Source organism: Heteronotia binoei, chromosome 5, assembly GCF_032191835.1.
Source record: "Heteronotia binoei isolate CCM8104 ecotype False Entrance Well chromosome 5, APGP_CSIRO_Hbin_v1, whole genome shotgun sequence".
NCBI classification, from domain to species: Eukaryota; Metazoa; Chordata; class Lepidosauria; order Squamata; family Gekkonidae; genus Heteronotia; species Heteronotia binoei.
The window spans coordinates 22,462,498-22,479,718 of record NC_083227.1 but is presented as its reverse complement, the minus strand read 5'-3'; the positions used below and the strand labels follow the sequence as shown (position 1 = coordinate 22,479,718).

At 42.3% G+C, this 17,221-nt stretch overlaps 1 protein-coding gene across 1 annotated transcript; it reads right to left on the bottom strand.

The window, feature by feature from the left end:
- Positions 1-286: 286 nt before the first annotated feature.
- On the bottom strand, positions 287-8,731 carry LOC132571156 (zinc finger protein 709-like). The gene is made up of 5 exons (XM_060237834.1): positions 8,644-8,731; positions 7,589-7,718; positions 7,035-7,165; positions 6,189-6,318; positions 287-4,095 (listed from the first exon to the last, which is right to left on the bottom strand). The coding sequence occupies exons 1-5, from the start codon at positions 8,722-8,724 to the stop codon at positions 1,553-1,555; spliced, it is 3,015 nt and encodes a 1,004-aa protein (XP_060093817.1). The 5' UTR covers positions 8,725-8,731; the 3' UTR covers positions 287-1,552.
- Positions 8,732-17,221: the final 8,490 nt, after the last annotated feature.

Sequence of the window (17,221 nt, the reverse complement as noted above, 5' to 3'; positions counted from 1 at the left end):
CAGGGAGTCTTTGCTGGGGGAGCGGGGTGGAAGAGCTCAAAATTACAAAATCCTAGGTAGTGTGTCCCCCTGCCCACCCCCAGCATGATAGCCTTCCACCAACCCATTTGACTATCCCTATGATCAGAAGGCAGTGGGCAGACTCCTGGTCTTTCTGGGATTACCAGAAAGTCGACCCTGCAAGGTTGGCCACTTGCAGAATGAGCTTTCACAATATAAAACCAGTGGGTGGACACTTTAAGGTACTGAATTGAGATTACACCTTCTGAAGTACAGAACAACCAGAGAGAGTAAAAGTATATTTTTATTAATGAGAACAGGAATATTGTCAGAAGAACAGACCAATAAGCAGAGGAAACAAGAAATCTAAATAAGTTTTAGCTACACATTATACCCTAAATCAGGAGGGCCGCATCAGACATAAATGAGACCTTGTCAGGCCGGGCCATGTGTGCCGTAAAATTTAATGGCAGGTAGCGGAGATATAAACTTTATAAAGGCCACAAATTAAAAAAAAAAACAACCTTAAAATAAAACTTATTGTGGTATCACAGCAAGCTCTCCTTCCTCCCCACCCCCACTTCCTCCCAAAGAGTGGAGCCTCAGCCAATGGGGGAAATAGAGGCTTTGCTCTATAGCTTCTGTGCAATTGAGAAATCCTGGCAAAGCAAGTTGGGACACAGAAAGAAGCAAGAAAAAGGAAGAAGGAAGCAGACTTGCTTGTGGGCCTGATAGAAACCCTCTGGGGGCCTGATCCAGCCCCCAGGCTGCATGTTTGACACCCCTGCCCTAAATTATAGCTATCATAGGTTGCCCGTCTTGAAAGAAGTCCAGCAACCCTCCAACTTCCTTTGTCCAAAAGAGTATGCCTGGTACGTTCCTAGGTCATCTCGTCACCTCATGTTAGCTGAAAGCAGATACGAAATAAAGAACCATAAACTATCCATTTTAAGGCCCAGATTGGAGATGGCAGGGACCCATCTGCCCGATCAAAGATTAGACCAGTGATGTTCTCTTAACATGGATCTGATAACAGAGAGTTCAGTATAGAAGCAGTTTTAAGACAAGATGCTTCTTCTCTGTGAAGTGTAAAACAAGCATCAAAAGTGTGTATTCCGTGACAAATAGTGTAGCTGCTTGTCACTGGTATTCAAATGCACCAAGTCAGACTTGTCAGGTTTCTCAAGAAACCCCCCAGATGTTTCCCTTTTGACCTCTTCCCCTATGTTTCAGAGGCCTAGGTTTTGATACAAAGCCTGAAGGAATGTTTCAACCCAAGAACAAAAAACTGAACTGCAGGATCCATTTTCTTGACAGCCACTCCAACAGAGAGCACTTCTCACACTTCGAGCATTGATTCCGCTTCTCACCAGTGTGAATCTTTTAATGTGTCTTAGGTGGCTACTGTGAGGGAAGCTATCTTCACACCCCAAGTGTTCATATGGCTTCTCCCCTTCATGAATCTTTTGATGTGTTTTTAGGGTTCCGTTCTCAGAGAAGCACTTTCCACACTTCAAGCATTTATGCAGCTTGTCAACAGTATGATGTGTTGTTAGGATACCATTTTGAGAGAAGCACCTTCCGCACTCCCAGCATTTTTATGGCTTTTCCCTGTATGAATCTTCTGGTGTACTTTTAGGCTGCAATTCTGAGAAAAGCACTTTCCACACTCCAAGCATTTATATGGCTTCTCTCCTGTGTGAAGCCTTTGGTGTATAGTTAGACTACCATTCTGAGAGAAGCATTTTCCACACTCCAAGCATTCATATGGCTTCTCCCCAGTATGGATCCTTTGATGTGTCCTTAGGTCACCACTCTGACTGAACCACTTTCCGCACTCCAAGCATTTATATGGCTTCTCCCCAGTATGAATCCTTCGATGTACTTTTAGGGGTTCATTCCCAGAGAAGCACTTCCCACAGTCCAAGCATGCATATAGTTTTTCCTCAGCACGAAACCTTTGATGTACTTTTAGGGGTCCATTCTGAGAGAAGCACTCTCCATACTTCAAACATTCATATGGCTTCTCTCTTGTGTGAATCTTCTGGTGTGATCTCAGGCAGTCATTCCGAGAAAAGCACTTTTCACACTCCAAGCACTTATATGGCTTCTCCCCACTATGAATCCTTTGATGTACTCTTAGGCAGTAATTTCGAGAAAAGCACTTTCCACAGTCTAAGCATTTATATGGCTTTTCCAGTGTATGGATATTTTGAAGTGTAGTTAGCTCAACATTCTGAGAAAAGCACTTTCCAGACTCCAAGCCTTTATATTTCTCTTCCGTATGAATCTTTTGATGTTTCTTTAGGGAATTTCTGCTACAGAAACACTTTCCACACTGCAAACATTTACATGGCTTCTGCCCAGTGTGAAACTTTTGATGTGCAGTTAGGCTGCGGTTAAAACAGAAGCACTTTCCACACTCCAAGCATTTATATGTCTTGTTCCCTGTGTGACTCTTCTGGTGTACTCTTAGGCTGTCATTCCGAGAAAAGCATTTTCCACAATCCAAGCATTTATATGGCTTCTCCCCACTATGAATCCTTTGATGTATTTTTAGGTGGCCATTCTCAGAGAAACACTTTCCACACTCCAAGCATTTATATGGCTTCTCACCTGTATGAATCCTTCTATGTGTTCTTAGGCTACTACTGTGAGGGAAGCATTTTCCACACTCCAAGCATTTATATGGCTTCTCTCCAGTATGGATCCTTTGATGTGTTCTTAAGTCACCACTCAAAGAGAAGCACTTTCCACACTCCAAACATTTATGTGACCTGTCCCCATTATGAATCTTTTGATGTACTCTTAGGCTGCCATTCTTAGCAAAGCACTTTCCACACTCTAAGCATTTATATGGCTTCTCCCCAGTATGAAGACTCTGATGTATCCTTAGGCTGTCATTCCGAGAAAAACATTTTCCACACTCCAAGCAGTTATATGGCTTCACCCCAGTATGAATCCTTCGATGGCAAGTCAGTCTATTACTACGACAGAAGCTCTTTCCACACTCTAAGCATTTATATGGCTTCTCTCCGGTGTGACTCTTTTGATGTGTTTTTAGGTTGCTACTCTGAGAAAAGCACTTTCCACAGTCTAAGCATTTATATGGCTTCTCCCCAGTATGAAGCCTTTGATGTATCCTTAGGCTGCCATTCCGAGAAAAACATTTTCCACACTCCAAGCAGTTATATGGCTTCACCCCAGTATGAATCCTTCGATGGCAAGTCAGTCTATTACTACAATAGAAGCTCTTTCCACACTCTAAGCATTTATATGGCTTCTCTCCTGTGTGACTCCTTTGATGTGTTTTTAGGTTGCTACTCTGAGAAAAGCACTTTCCACAGTCTAAGCATTTGTATGGCTTCTCCCCAGTATGAACATTTTGATGTTCTTTTAGAGGTCCATTCCCAAAGAAAGACTTTCCACACTCCAAGCATTTATATCGCTTCTCCCTTGTATAAATGCTATTATCAGCTTTTAGGAGCCCATTTTCAGAGAAGCACTTTTCTGACTCTAAGCATTCATATCGCTTCTTCCCTGAATGAATCCTTTGATGTATAGTTAGTTCACAATTCTGAGAGAAACACTTTCCACACTCCAAGCATTTATGTGGCTTCTCCCCAGTATGAATCATTCCCTTGCAAGTTAATCTATTACTGTTATAGAAGCTCTTTCCAGATTCCAAACATTTATAAGGCTTTTCCCTCGTGTGACTCCTTTGATGCCTACTTCTTGCACTACTCCAATGGAAGCACTTTCCACATTCCACACATTTATACCTTTTCCAGGATGCTGTAATGTTCTGATATGTTTCAACACCACATTTGCTGTGGAACCCTTTTTGGTTCATGGCACTATTAGGTCTTCTCCTTCTACTGTCCATTCCATCTTGAGCTGAGACCCCAGCCTTACTTTTGCTCTGACAGGCCACCGATTCTGGTCTTTGCTTCTGCTTTGCTTTCCTTTTTCTTCTGCAATGTCTCTTTGGTCCCACTTGATTCCCAGATTTTGCTTCCACCTGCAGACTGCTGTCTATTCCCACAAATCTCCTTCCTGATTCCATCTCATGACCTGTCACCCTCACATCTTGAACTGCAGAAGAGAGACAGAAATTCAGTAAGAATCAAAAAGGTACAAAAGCCAGTTAACTGGTAAAGTGTATAGACAATGGTATTTTCTACAATGAGAACATCATGTGGGTGTGGTATATTGGGCCACACCCACATGATGTAGCCAATCCCCCAAGAGCTTACAGGGCCTACTGGGGTGTGTGGCCTAATACGCAAAGGAGTTCCTGCTACAAAAAAAGCCCTGCTTAGATATATACATCTGGTGACCCCTCATGGGGGTTGGCGTTTTCAGAATGGTGGCTTCTATTGCCTGCCTTTGTATCCCACCCCTGGTACTCCTTGGAGGTCTCCCACCCAAATACTTGCCAGGATAGGCCCTGCTTAACTTCCAAAATCTGATGAAATTGGGCTTGCCTGAGCTATTCAGGTCAGGGTTAAAAGCTCAGCAATATTTAAACACAAACCAGAATGACTTGGGAAAAGAGAAACGAAAGACCAACGGAAGAGGCATGAGATTTCTTGCTTCCGTTGCAGAAATTTGATCTCGAAATCACACTAAGTTTAATAAGCTTTCTGGTGTTTTATTCAGGGAACACAATGCTAAAAATGATGGGAACTGCAACATCCTGGCCAAGACTATCTCGGCAGTGTTTAAAACATAAGCAACGGTTCCTTCTGAGAAGCCAGGAGGCATCACAAACAGGGTGGTGGTGGTAAATACCCCACCCTGTACACAACAAAGATAATTCAAAACCTTCCCTGAGCTATCAGATGCCCTGGGGTGTCGTGAATACAGAGTTTTATCACGCAGCTATGAACACCCAGGACTCTTCCATGGACACATCATCTCAGCCAGATCTACCTATTAGCCACAGTGTATGGAGCACAGGTCCATCAGTGGCTATTAGCCACAGTGTATGTGTGTATATAACATTTTTTGCCACTGTGTGACACAGAGTGTTGGACTTGATGGGCCGTTGGCCTGATCCAACATGGCTTCTCTTATGTTATGTTCTTATGTACCTCACAGTGTTGTTTTGAGGATAAAATGGAGGAGAAAGAGCAATTTTGTGTCTCCACTGGGGAAGAATGTGGCATCGAAATCAACAAAATGCCTCTACTTTTCATAATGGAAGCAAAGGATGTGAAAGGTAGAATGTGAAAGGTAGAAAACAAAGTACAAGAGCACAGAGAGTTTTGGGGCTGGTGAGCAAAGAAAGCAGTTCAGACCTGCAGGAGAGAAACATATGTCTATGAGCCATGGTGATTGAAGGGAACCTCCACATTCAGAGGCAGTAAACCTGAGAATACCAGGGTCAGAAGGCTGCATCTGGTGAAGGCCTCAGCCTCCATGTCCTCTCCAGAGCAGAATGGAGTAAAGAGATGGGGACCTCGTCCCCTAATCCATCTTGGCCTTCATTTATCGCCTCTGATTCTCTGAGGATCAAGAGGATGTGGTAAAGAGGACATGGGCAGAGTCGATGCCTGGCTTGGCCTCCAGTGGGACCTGCTTGGCCCCCAGTGGGACCGGCCAAGGAAGAGCAGAAAGTTAGGAGGAAAAGCACTTCCGCCTACTGAATCCCCACTTGTCATCTGGAAGGGGGGGGGGGGGCTGCAGAGTCTCTTGCCTGCCTTCCCGTCCCCTAACTACCAATGTCCTCACAGTTAACACTCTTGTTTTCCTCCACAAGATTTTCTCTGGAATTTTCCCAGCCCTAAAATGGAAGATTTGCCCCTCAAAATCCCGACATCAAGGGCTGTGGAGTGAACATTCAAAAGGTAGATCATAAATTCCACCACTGAGCAACAGCCTCTTCCTCTGGCCCAGTCAAATCAGAAATGCCTTTCCTCCTCTCTTCTATCAGCCTCACTCACTCAGATATTGTGCACATCTTCCAATCAGAGCTCTCTTTATCAACAGGTTTCTCTTTACATCATGAACATATTTTATGGGGGTTTTTTCCTCACGAGTTTCAAGATCCCCAAATGTGGGAACTCTGTTCTTTTCTCTGAGGCAGATTAAAATGTGCCCTGAAATCAAAAGAGGTTCAAGGAAAATGCCACCCCCGCCCCCATATTCTTCCATAATCATTACAGAAGGGAAAAGATCCTTACCAAGAGAGGCCACAGTCTCATAGTTAGCCTTCATAACATCCCAGTAGATTTTTTTCTGGCCTGGATCCAGCAGAGTCCATTCTTCCAATGTGAAGAACATGGCTACCTCCTCAAAGGACACTCGGGGTCTCTGAACGAGGAAAACATGGCCAAGTTGATCACCTATTCCTTTCCCTGACTATTCATGAAAGAAAGAAGAATCCCACTGGCCAATTAACTGAGAGCCAGTTTGGTGTAGTGATTAAGTGTGCGGACTCTTAACTGGGAGAACTGGGTTTGATTTCCCACTCCTCCACTTGAACTTGCTGGAATGGCCTTGAGTCAGCTATCGCTCTCAAAGTTGTCCTACCTCACCTATCTCACAGGGTGTCTGTTTTGTGTGTGTGTGGGGGGGGAGGTAAAGAAGATTGTGACTGCTCTGAGATTCAGAGTATAGGGCGGGATATAAATCCAATATCTGCTGGCCATTCCAGCAGCTGCAAGTGGAGGAGTGGGGAATCAAACCCAGTTCTCTCAGATAAGAGTCCGTGCACTTAACCACTATACCAAACTGGCTCCAAAATTAAGAGTGCAGCAAGCTACAAAGGTCAGTTAGAACTGGCAATGAACCCAGGTGGATTAGACGAGGGGTCTGTCTAGGTGTTAAGAATAAAAAGAAGCCGAGGCTGGTTGTAGGGGACACATTCAAGGGAGTGAAAACATAACTGCCAACCTCCACAGCAGTGATATGACTCAGAAGCCTCTCCCCCGATGCTCCCTCTGGCCAGCTCTTCCTCCTCCACTCCTCTCCACACAGATTTTCTCTTCCTCCCCTGTTCTGGCTCAACAGCTGCTGATGAAACTCACCTTTCCTGCAGATACGCAGAAGCCAAATTCTCCCTCCAGCCGGGGGAAACAGGAAAGAAGAGAGGCCCTGTGGAACTTCAGATCCCATACATTTCTGCATCCTTCTTGAGGAATGCCCCTGCCCTGGACACCTGGAAATAGCAGGGATGACCCTTCTGGCATTTGCAATTCCTTCTGGGAAATGTAGTCACCCAAACAGAAGAAAACAACTAAGTATTTGGGAACACGGAATAGAAGGGGTCTTTTGCTCATCCGTCGCTTCCTGGGGGAGCTTCCTATGCGTATAAATAAATCTGCTTCCTTCTGTTATCAATCCTCTTGCTTCAGTGATCTCTATCTTCTTCAGGATCAATAGAAAACTTACATCATAACAGTGAGTCAAAGCCTTTACGCTTCCTACCCTAACAACATTTTGTCACTGAGGGGAAGCTGTGTATCAAAAGAACAAAAAGAAAACTGTGTGGAAATGCGTCCTTAAATCCAAGAGGGTCAAAGGAAGTTGCCACCCCTTCCCTCCTCTGCCATGTTCATAATAAAAGGGAAAACAGCCTTACCCAGAGAGGCCACCATCTCGTAATTTTCCTCTATCACTTCCCAGAAGACCTTTCTCTGGCCTGTATTCAGCAGAGCCCATTCCTCCTCCGTGAAGGAAACAGCTACATCCTCAAAGGACACTGGGGATCTCTGAAAGAGGAAAAGGGAAGAAGAAGAAGAAGAAGAAGAAGAAGAAGAAGAAGAAGAAGAAGAAGAAGAAGAAGAAGAAGAAGAAGAAGAAGAAGAAGAAGAAGAAGAAGAAGAAGAAGAAGAAGAAGAAGAAGAAGAAGAAGAAGAAGAAGAAGAAGAAGAAGAAGAAGAAGAAGAAGAAGAAGAAGAAGAAGAAGAAGAAGAAGAAGATGATATTGGATTTATATCCCGCCCTCCACTCCGAAGAGTCTCAGAGCGGCTCACAATCTCCTTTACCTTCCTCCCCCACAACAAACACCCTGTGAGGTGGGTGGGGCTGGAGAGGGCTCTCCCAGCAGCTGCCCTTTCAAGGACAACCTCTGCCAGAGCTATGGCTGACCCAAGGCCATTTCAGCAGGTGCAAGTGGAGGAGTGGGGAATCAAACCCGGTTCTCCCAGATAAGAGGCCGCACACTTAACCACTACACAAACTGGCTCTCCTTCGCCAAAAAAACCTTTAGTCCCCTTTCCAGTTCAGAGGTCTTCTCGAGGGTGACGCTCATTGGAATCGTTGGCCGGAGATAGCAAGAGGATGTATTCAAAATACAATTCCAAGGGCAGATCATGTCCAAAAGTCCCCATGGGGGTTCAGCCCGTGGAGTGCGCGAAAAAACAACGCCGCAAGGCTAAGAGGGCCAGGGAAGATCAGATTAGGAAGTTCCCTGCTGGGTCAGGCCGGCGGTCCATCTAAGGGGATTGAGAAGAAAAGGGAAGTCCAGCCTGGCTGCAGGGAAGACACTAGAGGGGTTGGAGAAAGCGCACCCACACTCCGCTGACTGATGCCCAGATCTCGCCCGGGGAAGCCTCTCTGTCTCTCTCTGCTGCTCCCTCCGGCCCCCTCTCCCTCTTTTCCCAAAGGATCTCTTTTAGGAAATGCTCAACTCACCTTCCCTGCAAAAGTGCAGACACCGGATTCTCCCTCCAGCCGAGGCAAAAGAGGAAGACGAGGAGCGCTGCGGGATTCCATGGCTCCCAAGCTTGCTTCTTCGCCTCGATAATTTTTAAAAACCCTCCCCGGCTGCCCACCTGGAAAAGGCTGGGTTTGACCTCTCTAGCCTTCGCATGGCCTTCTGGGAAATGGAGTTCTCTGCAACAACCAGTCGTGGGGGGGGGGGGGGATGCAGAGACGTAGTTCGTCAAAGTGTGCACGACGCAGCAGCGTGATTACGCCCGTCTTAAATGCCATTAATATGAAAATTTCCGAGACTGAACTGCCGTCGCAAACGTAGGGAAAGTGGCAGGGGAAGAGCGGGGTGGAATGAAGAAACATAGCAGCCCTAGGTAACAAAACCTACCCACAATGAAAGGCACACACATGAATTGGTTGCAACATCCCATTCCTACACAAAATCTACACCATAAAAGGCACACATACGAATTGGTTGCAGAAGCCAGCTCAGCTCACTGGCCAGGATTTATCATGCAGAAATTTGAATTTGCACACACACTGACCAGATAAATCCAGTTTGGGCTCTAAGAACCCCTCCTATTGTTTCGGTAAGGCATAGTGCAAGTTATGTTCATGGTATTGATAAGACTGCAGTGTTGGTAGTTCTTCTGTCTTTATTTCTTCTCTGTCAGGCCTAGCTGTGCGCATTAACCCTTAAGGATGTTACTTAAACATGCTTGTGGCCAGGGCTTTTTTGATAGAAAAAGCCCTGCAGGAACTCATTTGCATATTAGGCCACACACCCCTGACCCACCATAACTTCACACTGGGTTTTTTTTGTTGAAAAAGCCCAGCATGGACTCGTCTGCATATTAGGCCACGCCCTCTGACATTAAGCTAGCCGGAACTGCGTTCCTGCTTAAAAAAAAAAAAAGCCTGCTTGTGGCCTTTCGGACTAAAGCTGTATCCTACATTTCCCTTAAGCAGCATTTTGGTGAATGTGTCAATTTATCTTGCTTGCTTTACTACACCATGCCATGGCCAAGCCACTGAACCTTTTAAATAAGCATTTTTTTAATCAAGAGAAAAAAAGAAATGCAATCAATTGTATAATCCAAAGAGAGGATTTTTTTTTATTTCAAAATTTTCTTTATTGAAAATCCAAACAGCTTACATAAAATCATAAAGCTTCAAAATATGATACAGCTTAAATTCCGCACATAGATAATAACACAAAATATAAATCTAAGTTCAATAATTAGCAAAATGAATTCTTTAAGAAGGTGACCACTTTTCCATTACAGACTTATACTGAGGTGTTATAGCACGTGACTGCACCTCTTCAGTGATCTTATCAATAGTAAAATAATCCCAAACTTTGAGATACCAAACCTGAATATTGGGAGACTACACATCTTTCCATTTACAAGCAATGACTGCTTTAGCTGCTGTAAGTAAATTCATTATAAACTATCTTGTTTTGAGGCAGAACCAGATTCCCATAGATTTAGAAGAATAAAACTTGGAGAAAATGGAATCTTAACATCTTGAAAATTTCCCTAATCACCTGTTTCCCAAAACTGATAATCACAGGGAGGATAATCCACAATGATACAGAATAGGTTTCATCCTGAAGAGTGGAAAATGAAAAAAACTTGCTATACCCAGGCTTAATACAATATAGTCATTAACAGACACTCACATTTTGACATATTACTGTTTTATTGCTTTTACATGCTCATGCTACTCAGATCAAAGGTTTGCTCAATTTGTTAATTTTACTATTCTGTTATTGAATTTTAATTTTTACCATTTTTCATTCTAAACCATTCCCTACCAGACAATTTTACTATACTGTCATTGGATCTTAAATTTGTACCAGTTTGCATTCTGAGCCACTGACTACCAGCTGTGTGTGGCTTTGCTCACTGTACCGGATTCCTCATCTGATGAAGTGTGCTTAGAGAGTACACGAAAGCTTACGTTCTGAATAAAACTAAGTTGGTCTTAAAGGTGCAACTTGACTCCTATTTTGTTCTACTATTTCAGACCAACACGGCTGACTATTTGGATCTATTTCTGCTCTGCTTTGTAAAGGCCTGTCATTGGAATGCAATGACATGAGCTCAGTCATTTATCTCTGCACTGTTCACATAAATCTTTTGTTAAATATCTGTAATTTTAAAGCCATAATTTTTCAAGATGTCTCCTCTTACTTCTATGGTCAGGTGCTGCTGGCAGCCTCCCAATCTTCTCTGTTAGGGTTGTAATCTGGTAAATTGTAAAGAATGAGCCATAGATCACATATATTACAGATCGGTTAAAAAAGAGAAAATATAACAAGAGTGGAGGAGGCAAGGCTGGATCGGGGGGGGGGGGGGGCGGCAGAGGGGGTGCACCAAATTGGGTATGGAGTCCATTGTATTCTATGGGACCATAGGATAGAATGGCCCATAAGCAGACGACATTTTTTAATTTTGCCCCCCCTCAAAAAACATGTAGATCCAGTCCTGGGAGGAGGTTGATTTTAACAACGGAAGCCAACCATTTCTCCATAAGGGAAGGAGACAGAGACAAAACGGTGCTCGGCCACCTTCCAGTCTACTTCCCATCCCAACGGTGGCAGATAGTGGGGCCAAGAGGAAATGCTCGTCTCCGTCACTGGTGTTATGCAACGCCAGGTCCATTAACAACAAGACCTCAACCCTCAAGGAGTTTTTGCTCCAACAGGATGTGGACCTGGCTTGCGTGACCGAGACCTGGGTGCGGGACGGAGAGACAGTAGCTCTCTCCCAGATGACCCCCCCAGGATACTCGGTCTTTCACCAGTCACGGAGCAACGGGCGGGGGGGAGGGGTGGCGTTGTTCATACGGGAGCTTCTGCAAAGTATAGCCAGTAGATGGACACCTTAAGGTACTGAATTTAGATTACACCTTCTGAAGTACAGAACAACCAGACAGAGTAAAAGTATATTTTTATTAAAGAGAACAGGATAATGTCAAAAAGAGCAAACCAACAAACAAAGCAAACAAGAAATCTAAATAATAAGTTCTAGCTACACATTATACCCAAAATTATAGCTATCATAGGTTGCCCTTCTTGGGAGAAGTCCAGCATCCTGCCAACTAACTTTGTCCCAAAAGAGTATACCTGGTACCTTCCTAGGTCATCTCATCACCTCATGTTAGCTGAAAGAAAGAACTATAAAACTCTTCATTTTAAAGCCTAGATTGGAAAGGGCAGAGGCCACCTGCCTGATCAAAGATTAGACCAGTGATGGTATGTTAACTTGGATCTGATAGCAGACAGTTCAGCAGAGAGCAATGTTCTCTCTAAGCTGCAGAGTCTGGTGTGCAAAAATTCTACTTGGTGAGCCACTGGCATTAAAGTTGTGAGCTGCTGCATAAATTATTCTGGGGTCATTCTTCCTGAGCTAAGACAAGAGGGCTGCCAATCCCCAGGTGGGGGCAGGGGATCCCCCGGTTTGGAGACCCTCCCCCCACTTCAGGGTCATCAGAAAGCGGGGGGAGGGGAGGGAAATGTCTTCTGGGAACTCTATTATTCCCTATGGAGATTTATTCCCATAGAAAATCATGGAGAATTGATCTGTGGGTATCTGGGGCTCGGGGGGGGCTGTCTTTTGAGGTAGAGGCACCAAATTTTCAGTACAGCATCTAGTGCCTCTCCCCAAAATATCCCCCAAGTTTCAAAACGATTGGACCAGGGGGTCCAATTCTATGAGCCCCAAAAGAAGGTGCCCCTATCCTTCATTATTTCCTATGGAAGGAAAGCATTGAAAAGGTGTGCTGTCCCTTTAAATGTGATGGCCAGAACTCCCTTTGGAGTTCAATTATGCTTGTCACAGCCTTGATCTTGGCTCTACCCCTAATGTCTCCTGGCTCCACCCCCAAAGTCTCCTGGCTCCACCCCCAAAGTCCCCAGATATTTCTTAAATTGGACTTGGCAACCCTATATGACAAAAAGGTGTGAGCTGGAGGCTAAAAATCTGCGAGCTAGCTCATGCTAACAACTTCGAAGGAACACTGGCAGACAGACAGTTTTATGACAGATACTTCTCTCTGTGAAGTGTAAAGCGAGCATCAAAAGAAGTGAGGCGAGTGTTCAGTTAAATATATATTTTTATTAATTTAAAATGGGGAAGGGGAGGGAAAAGGAAATCGGGGGTTGAATTCCATCACAGTTTACATCGTTCCACTAGATCAAAATTAAGATATACTAATATTTCATCAAGAATCACAGTAGTTTCTGTAAGTCCATTAGAGGTTTCCAATCATGTTTTACCTATACTCCTGTACCTTAATTTACCTAATGTTCGTGTTCAGATACATTTCACATTTATCATTACATGGAAGAGTCTCAGTTCAATCATTTGCATATACCTAATTATATAATAGTAACCAAAGTTCCTTTGTATCTTGTTTACTGTTTTCTCTCAAAAGATCAGCCATTTCTGGGATTTCATTTCATTTAATTTTTTAGATTTATAGCCTATCCTATCCCGCAAGCGGGCTCAGGGCAGCTCACAACAATAAAACAGTTAAAACAATACCATAAAAACAGACATTACAAAACAGGAGCAGCACAGTAAACAGTCTTACAGACATAGGCAGTAAAAAGTTCTTATTTTGTGGGAGTTTCAACCTTCTTCGAATACTTAGCATATATTATCCTAGCTGCTGTGATTATATTTACAAACAAATGTTTGCCATCTTTCTCCATTGCTTCAGGCAATATATTCAATGAAAACAGGTTAAATGGCAACGATAATGACATTTTTTGCAGCATATCATTTCCCAGTAATTCATAGCTTTTTTTTTTTTTTTTACAAAACCACCACAAATGAAAGAAGGTACCCTCTTACATTTCCAACAGATATTTGACATTCCTATAAACATTTCAGCTAGTTTTTCTGGCATTACATGCCATCTATAAAACATTTTATACACGTTTACTTTAAAAGCAATAGATCTAGTTATTTTTACATTAACCTTCCATGCCTCTGACCATTGATCAAGTTCTATATTATAAGGAATGCTTTGTGCCCATTTAATCATACAGTCTTTTACCTTTTCATTTTCCATTTTTAGCTGTAACATAAAGATACACATTTTCTTTATTAACTTTTCATCTAAGTGATAGCTTATCAAAAGAAGTCTGTTCTGTATCGCTCTGGGGTTTGTGTTTAGCATATCTTGATCCAGATTGCATTTTCGACCACCAACAGAGTTGTGTTCTGTATTTTTATAGCATCTAATGGTTTCAATATACCATCTTTCTCCTATTCTTCATATCTAAGTATTTCTTTAGAATCGAATAAATTCGGTTGAGTGAAGGTTTCCAATGTGGTGACCCAAGTCGGGATCTTATCATATACTTGATGTCTTATTTTTCTCCCATGTAGTTATCAAAGCTCTATTTATATAACGGTTGTTGAAATATTTATGACTTTGGTTTTTTGATACCAGAGAAAGACATGCCAACCTAATTTAAGGACATGTCCTTCCAACTTTAGCAGCCTTGTATTTTCAGCTTTCATGCATTTTCTAATCCAAACTAATATACAGGCTTTATAATAAAGACCCTAGTTTGGCAGTGCAAATCCAGCTCTTTCTTTACAGTCTTGAATAGCTGTAAGCTAAATTCTTGGGTTTTTACCCTGCCAGATAAATTTAGAAATGATTCTGTTAAGGCTTGGAAAAAGTGTTTGTTTCAAAGTAATTGGAATAGTCTTGTAAAAGAAGATTAGTTTCGGTAAAATGTTTGTTTTTATTGCAGCTACTCTTCCTGTTATAGATGCAGATCTTTCCATTTCTCCAAATCTTTCTGAATTTCATTGAACAACTTAACATAGTTGTCTTCCATCAAGGAACAGGATTTGTTAGTCAGCAGAATTCCTAAGTATTTGATTTTCTTTTCTACTAAATCTTGAATTGAGGTCTTTATCATATTTTTTTGTGACAATCTTAGTTTTTTGATAGTTTACCTTCATTCCTGCCATTGCACCAAATTCTTGTAAGTTAGCCTTCAGATACTCAATTGAGTTCATAGGTTCTTCCAGGATAAATACTAAGTCATCTGCAAAGGCTTGTAGTTTATATTCCTTCCCTCTTATTGTTGTTCCCCTTATATTCTTATCTCATCTGATCACATTGGTCAATATTTCAAGGATAAGAATGAATAACCGCGGTGACAGGAGACATAACTGTCCTGTTCCTTTTTCGGTAGAAATAGTGTCTGTTAAATCACCATTTATACACACTCTGACACACTGCTCAGTGTATATGGTTTGACCATCTGAATAAATTTATCTCCACTTCGTAGAGTTTTCTATTGTTCAATAATAAATTGTCAGCTCACATTGTCAAAGGTTTTCTCAGCATCTAAAAATATAAGCACCATTTGTTTTTCCAGATGTGCTTCATAGTATTCCAGGATGTTTAGTATTGTACTTACATTATTCCTCATTTGTCTTTTGGGTTAGAAACCTGCCTGGTCTTGATGTATTATTTAGGTGAGTATCTTCTTCAGCCTGGAGGCAAGAATAGATGCAAAGATGTTGTAGTCTACATTCAGTAGTGATATAGGTCTATAATTTCTCCCTTCTTTAATATATAAAGAAAGCTCAGACCCTAAACACAAATTCTGGTCACCGCACCTCAAAAAGGATATTATAGCATTGGAAAAAGTCCAGAAAAGGGCAACTAGAACGATTAAAGGGTTGGAACACTTTCCCTATGAAGAAAGGTTAAAACGCTTGGGGCTCTTTAGCTTGGAGAAACGTCGACTGCGGGGTGACATGATAGAGGTTTACAAGATAATGCATGGGATGGAGAAAGTAGAGAAAGAAGTACTTTTCTCCCTTTCTCACAATACAAGAACTCGTGGGCATTCGATGAAATTGCTGAGCAGTCAGGTTAAAATGGATAAAAGGAAGTACTTTTTCACCCAAAGGGTGATTAACATGTGGAATTCACTGCCACAGGAGGTGGTGGCAGCTACAAGCATAGACAACTTCAAGAGGGGGTTAGATAAAAATATGGAGCAGAGGTCCATCAGTGGCTATTAGCCACAGTGTATATATGTGTGTGTGTGTGTGTGTGTGTGTGTGTATATATATAAATAAATTTTTTTTTGGCCACTGTGTGACACAGAGTGTTGGACTGGATGGGCCATTGGCCTGATCCAACATGGCTTCTCTTATGTTCTTATGTTAGGTTCATTCCAAGAATCTGGTGATTTAGCTTCTTGCACCACACTTTCTATAACCTGTTTACAGAGTAGCAATAGGGAGTCTTCAAGTGTTATGTAATATTCTATGGGAAGTCCATCTGGGCCTGGTGATTTTCCTTTATTCTGGCTGTTAATTGCATCAGCAATTTCTTTAATTGTTATGGTTTCATTTAACACTTTTCTCAGATCATTTAGAGTAGTCCAAGTTTGTTTTTTTCAAATAGTATTTCTGTTCCTCCAGAGGAATCTGTTTTTGATAGTTTTTAATAAAAATTTCCCAGAATTATTTTCAAATCTGTATGAATATATTTTTCAGTTGCCTCTTCATCCCTGAATTAACAGATTGTTCTTTTCTCTTTCTATTCTGCCAGCCATCTTCCTAGTTATTCATGCTTTCAAAATAGTTTTGTTAGGCAAATTTAAATTTCCTTAGCAGTTTCTTCCATCAACAAGCTATTAATTTGATTCTGTAAAAACTTTATTTTTGTTTTCAACTCTATGGCCATGGGTTTTCTTTTCCAATTTTCCTCTTTTTTTTCTTCATTATAAATGCAAAAGAATGTTTTATGTTCTAAACCTAGTCAATTATTACGTATCAGGTTCCCTTTGTCGGTGAATAGATTTATATTATATCGTTTCAGTTTAAAGTACTCACAGAGACAGTGAAAGCCGCCTTTTCTCTGGAGGGGGGCAAGTTTCCAATTCACCCCCATCTTATGTTTTCAGGGAAAATTCTGTTTTGGGTAAAGTGTAATCTTCCAGTTCAAGATGAGGTTTAGATTAGGTTGAATAAAAGCAGATTTACAGAGTCCAGCACAGGTAGTTTCTCACTGCTGTTTTAAGGGCTCCGGTTACATTTAAAGCTTCCCCCTCTCTGGTGTTCACAGCTTTCTGCCAAAGATGGCTCCTGCTATGATTCAGGCCCTAGGGCAGGCTGTAGAGTCTCAATCCCTCTGGCTGCCACCAGAAGAAGAGTTCTCAGTCACACCACGGATGTCATAGACCCTTCCCCAAGAGTTTCCTCAGGACTCGGAGTTGCTCAAGCCCTTTGAACCGCATGGTTCAGCGTCCCTCTGGAGACAGTAACTGAGGGGCTGCTGAAGCCGCCATGATGACACCAAACCTCCAGGTTTGTGTTCAGCAACAAATGATGTAGCTGCTTGTCACTGTTATTCAAATGCACAAAGTCAGACTTGCCAGGTTTCTCAAGAAAACCCCCCAAGATGTTTCCCTTTGATGTCTTCCTCAATGATTCAGCCCTAGGTTTTAATATGAAGCCTGAACCAATGATTTAATGCAAGGACTAGAAATTGAACTGGAGGC

What these genes read in the sequence shown, in the direction of transcription:
- LOC132571156 (XM_060237834.1), bottom strand. Translation starts at nt 8,724, where the DNA reads ATGGAATCCCGCAGCGCTCCTCGTCTTCCTCTTTTGCCTCGGCTGGAG. An exon ending in TCTGCACTTTTGCAGGGAAG is followed by an intron (nt 7,719 to 8,643) that starts GTGAGTTGAGCA and finishes TTCCTCTTTCAG; the next exon opens with AGATCCCCAGTGTCCTTTGA. An exon ending in TCTGCGTATCTGCAGGAAAG is followed by an intron (nt 6,319 to 7,034) that starts GTGAGTTTCATC and finishes TTCCTCGTTCAG; the next exon opens with AGACCCCGAGTGTCCTTTGA.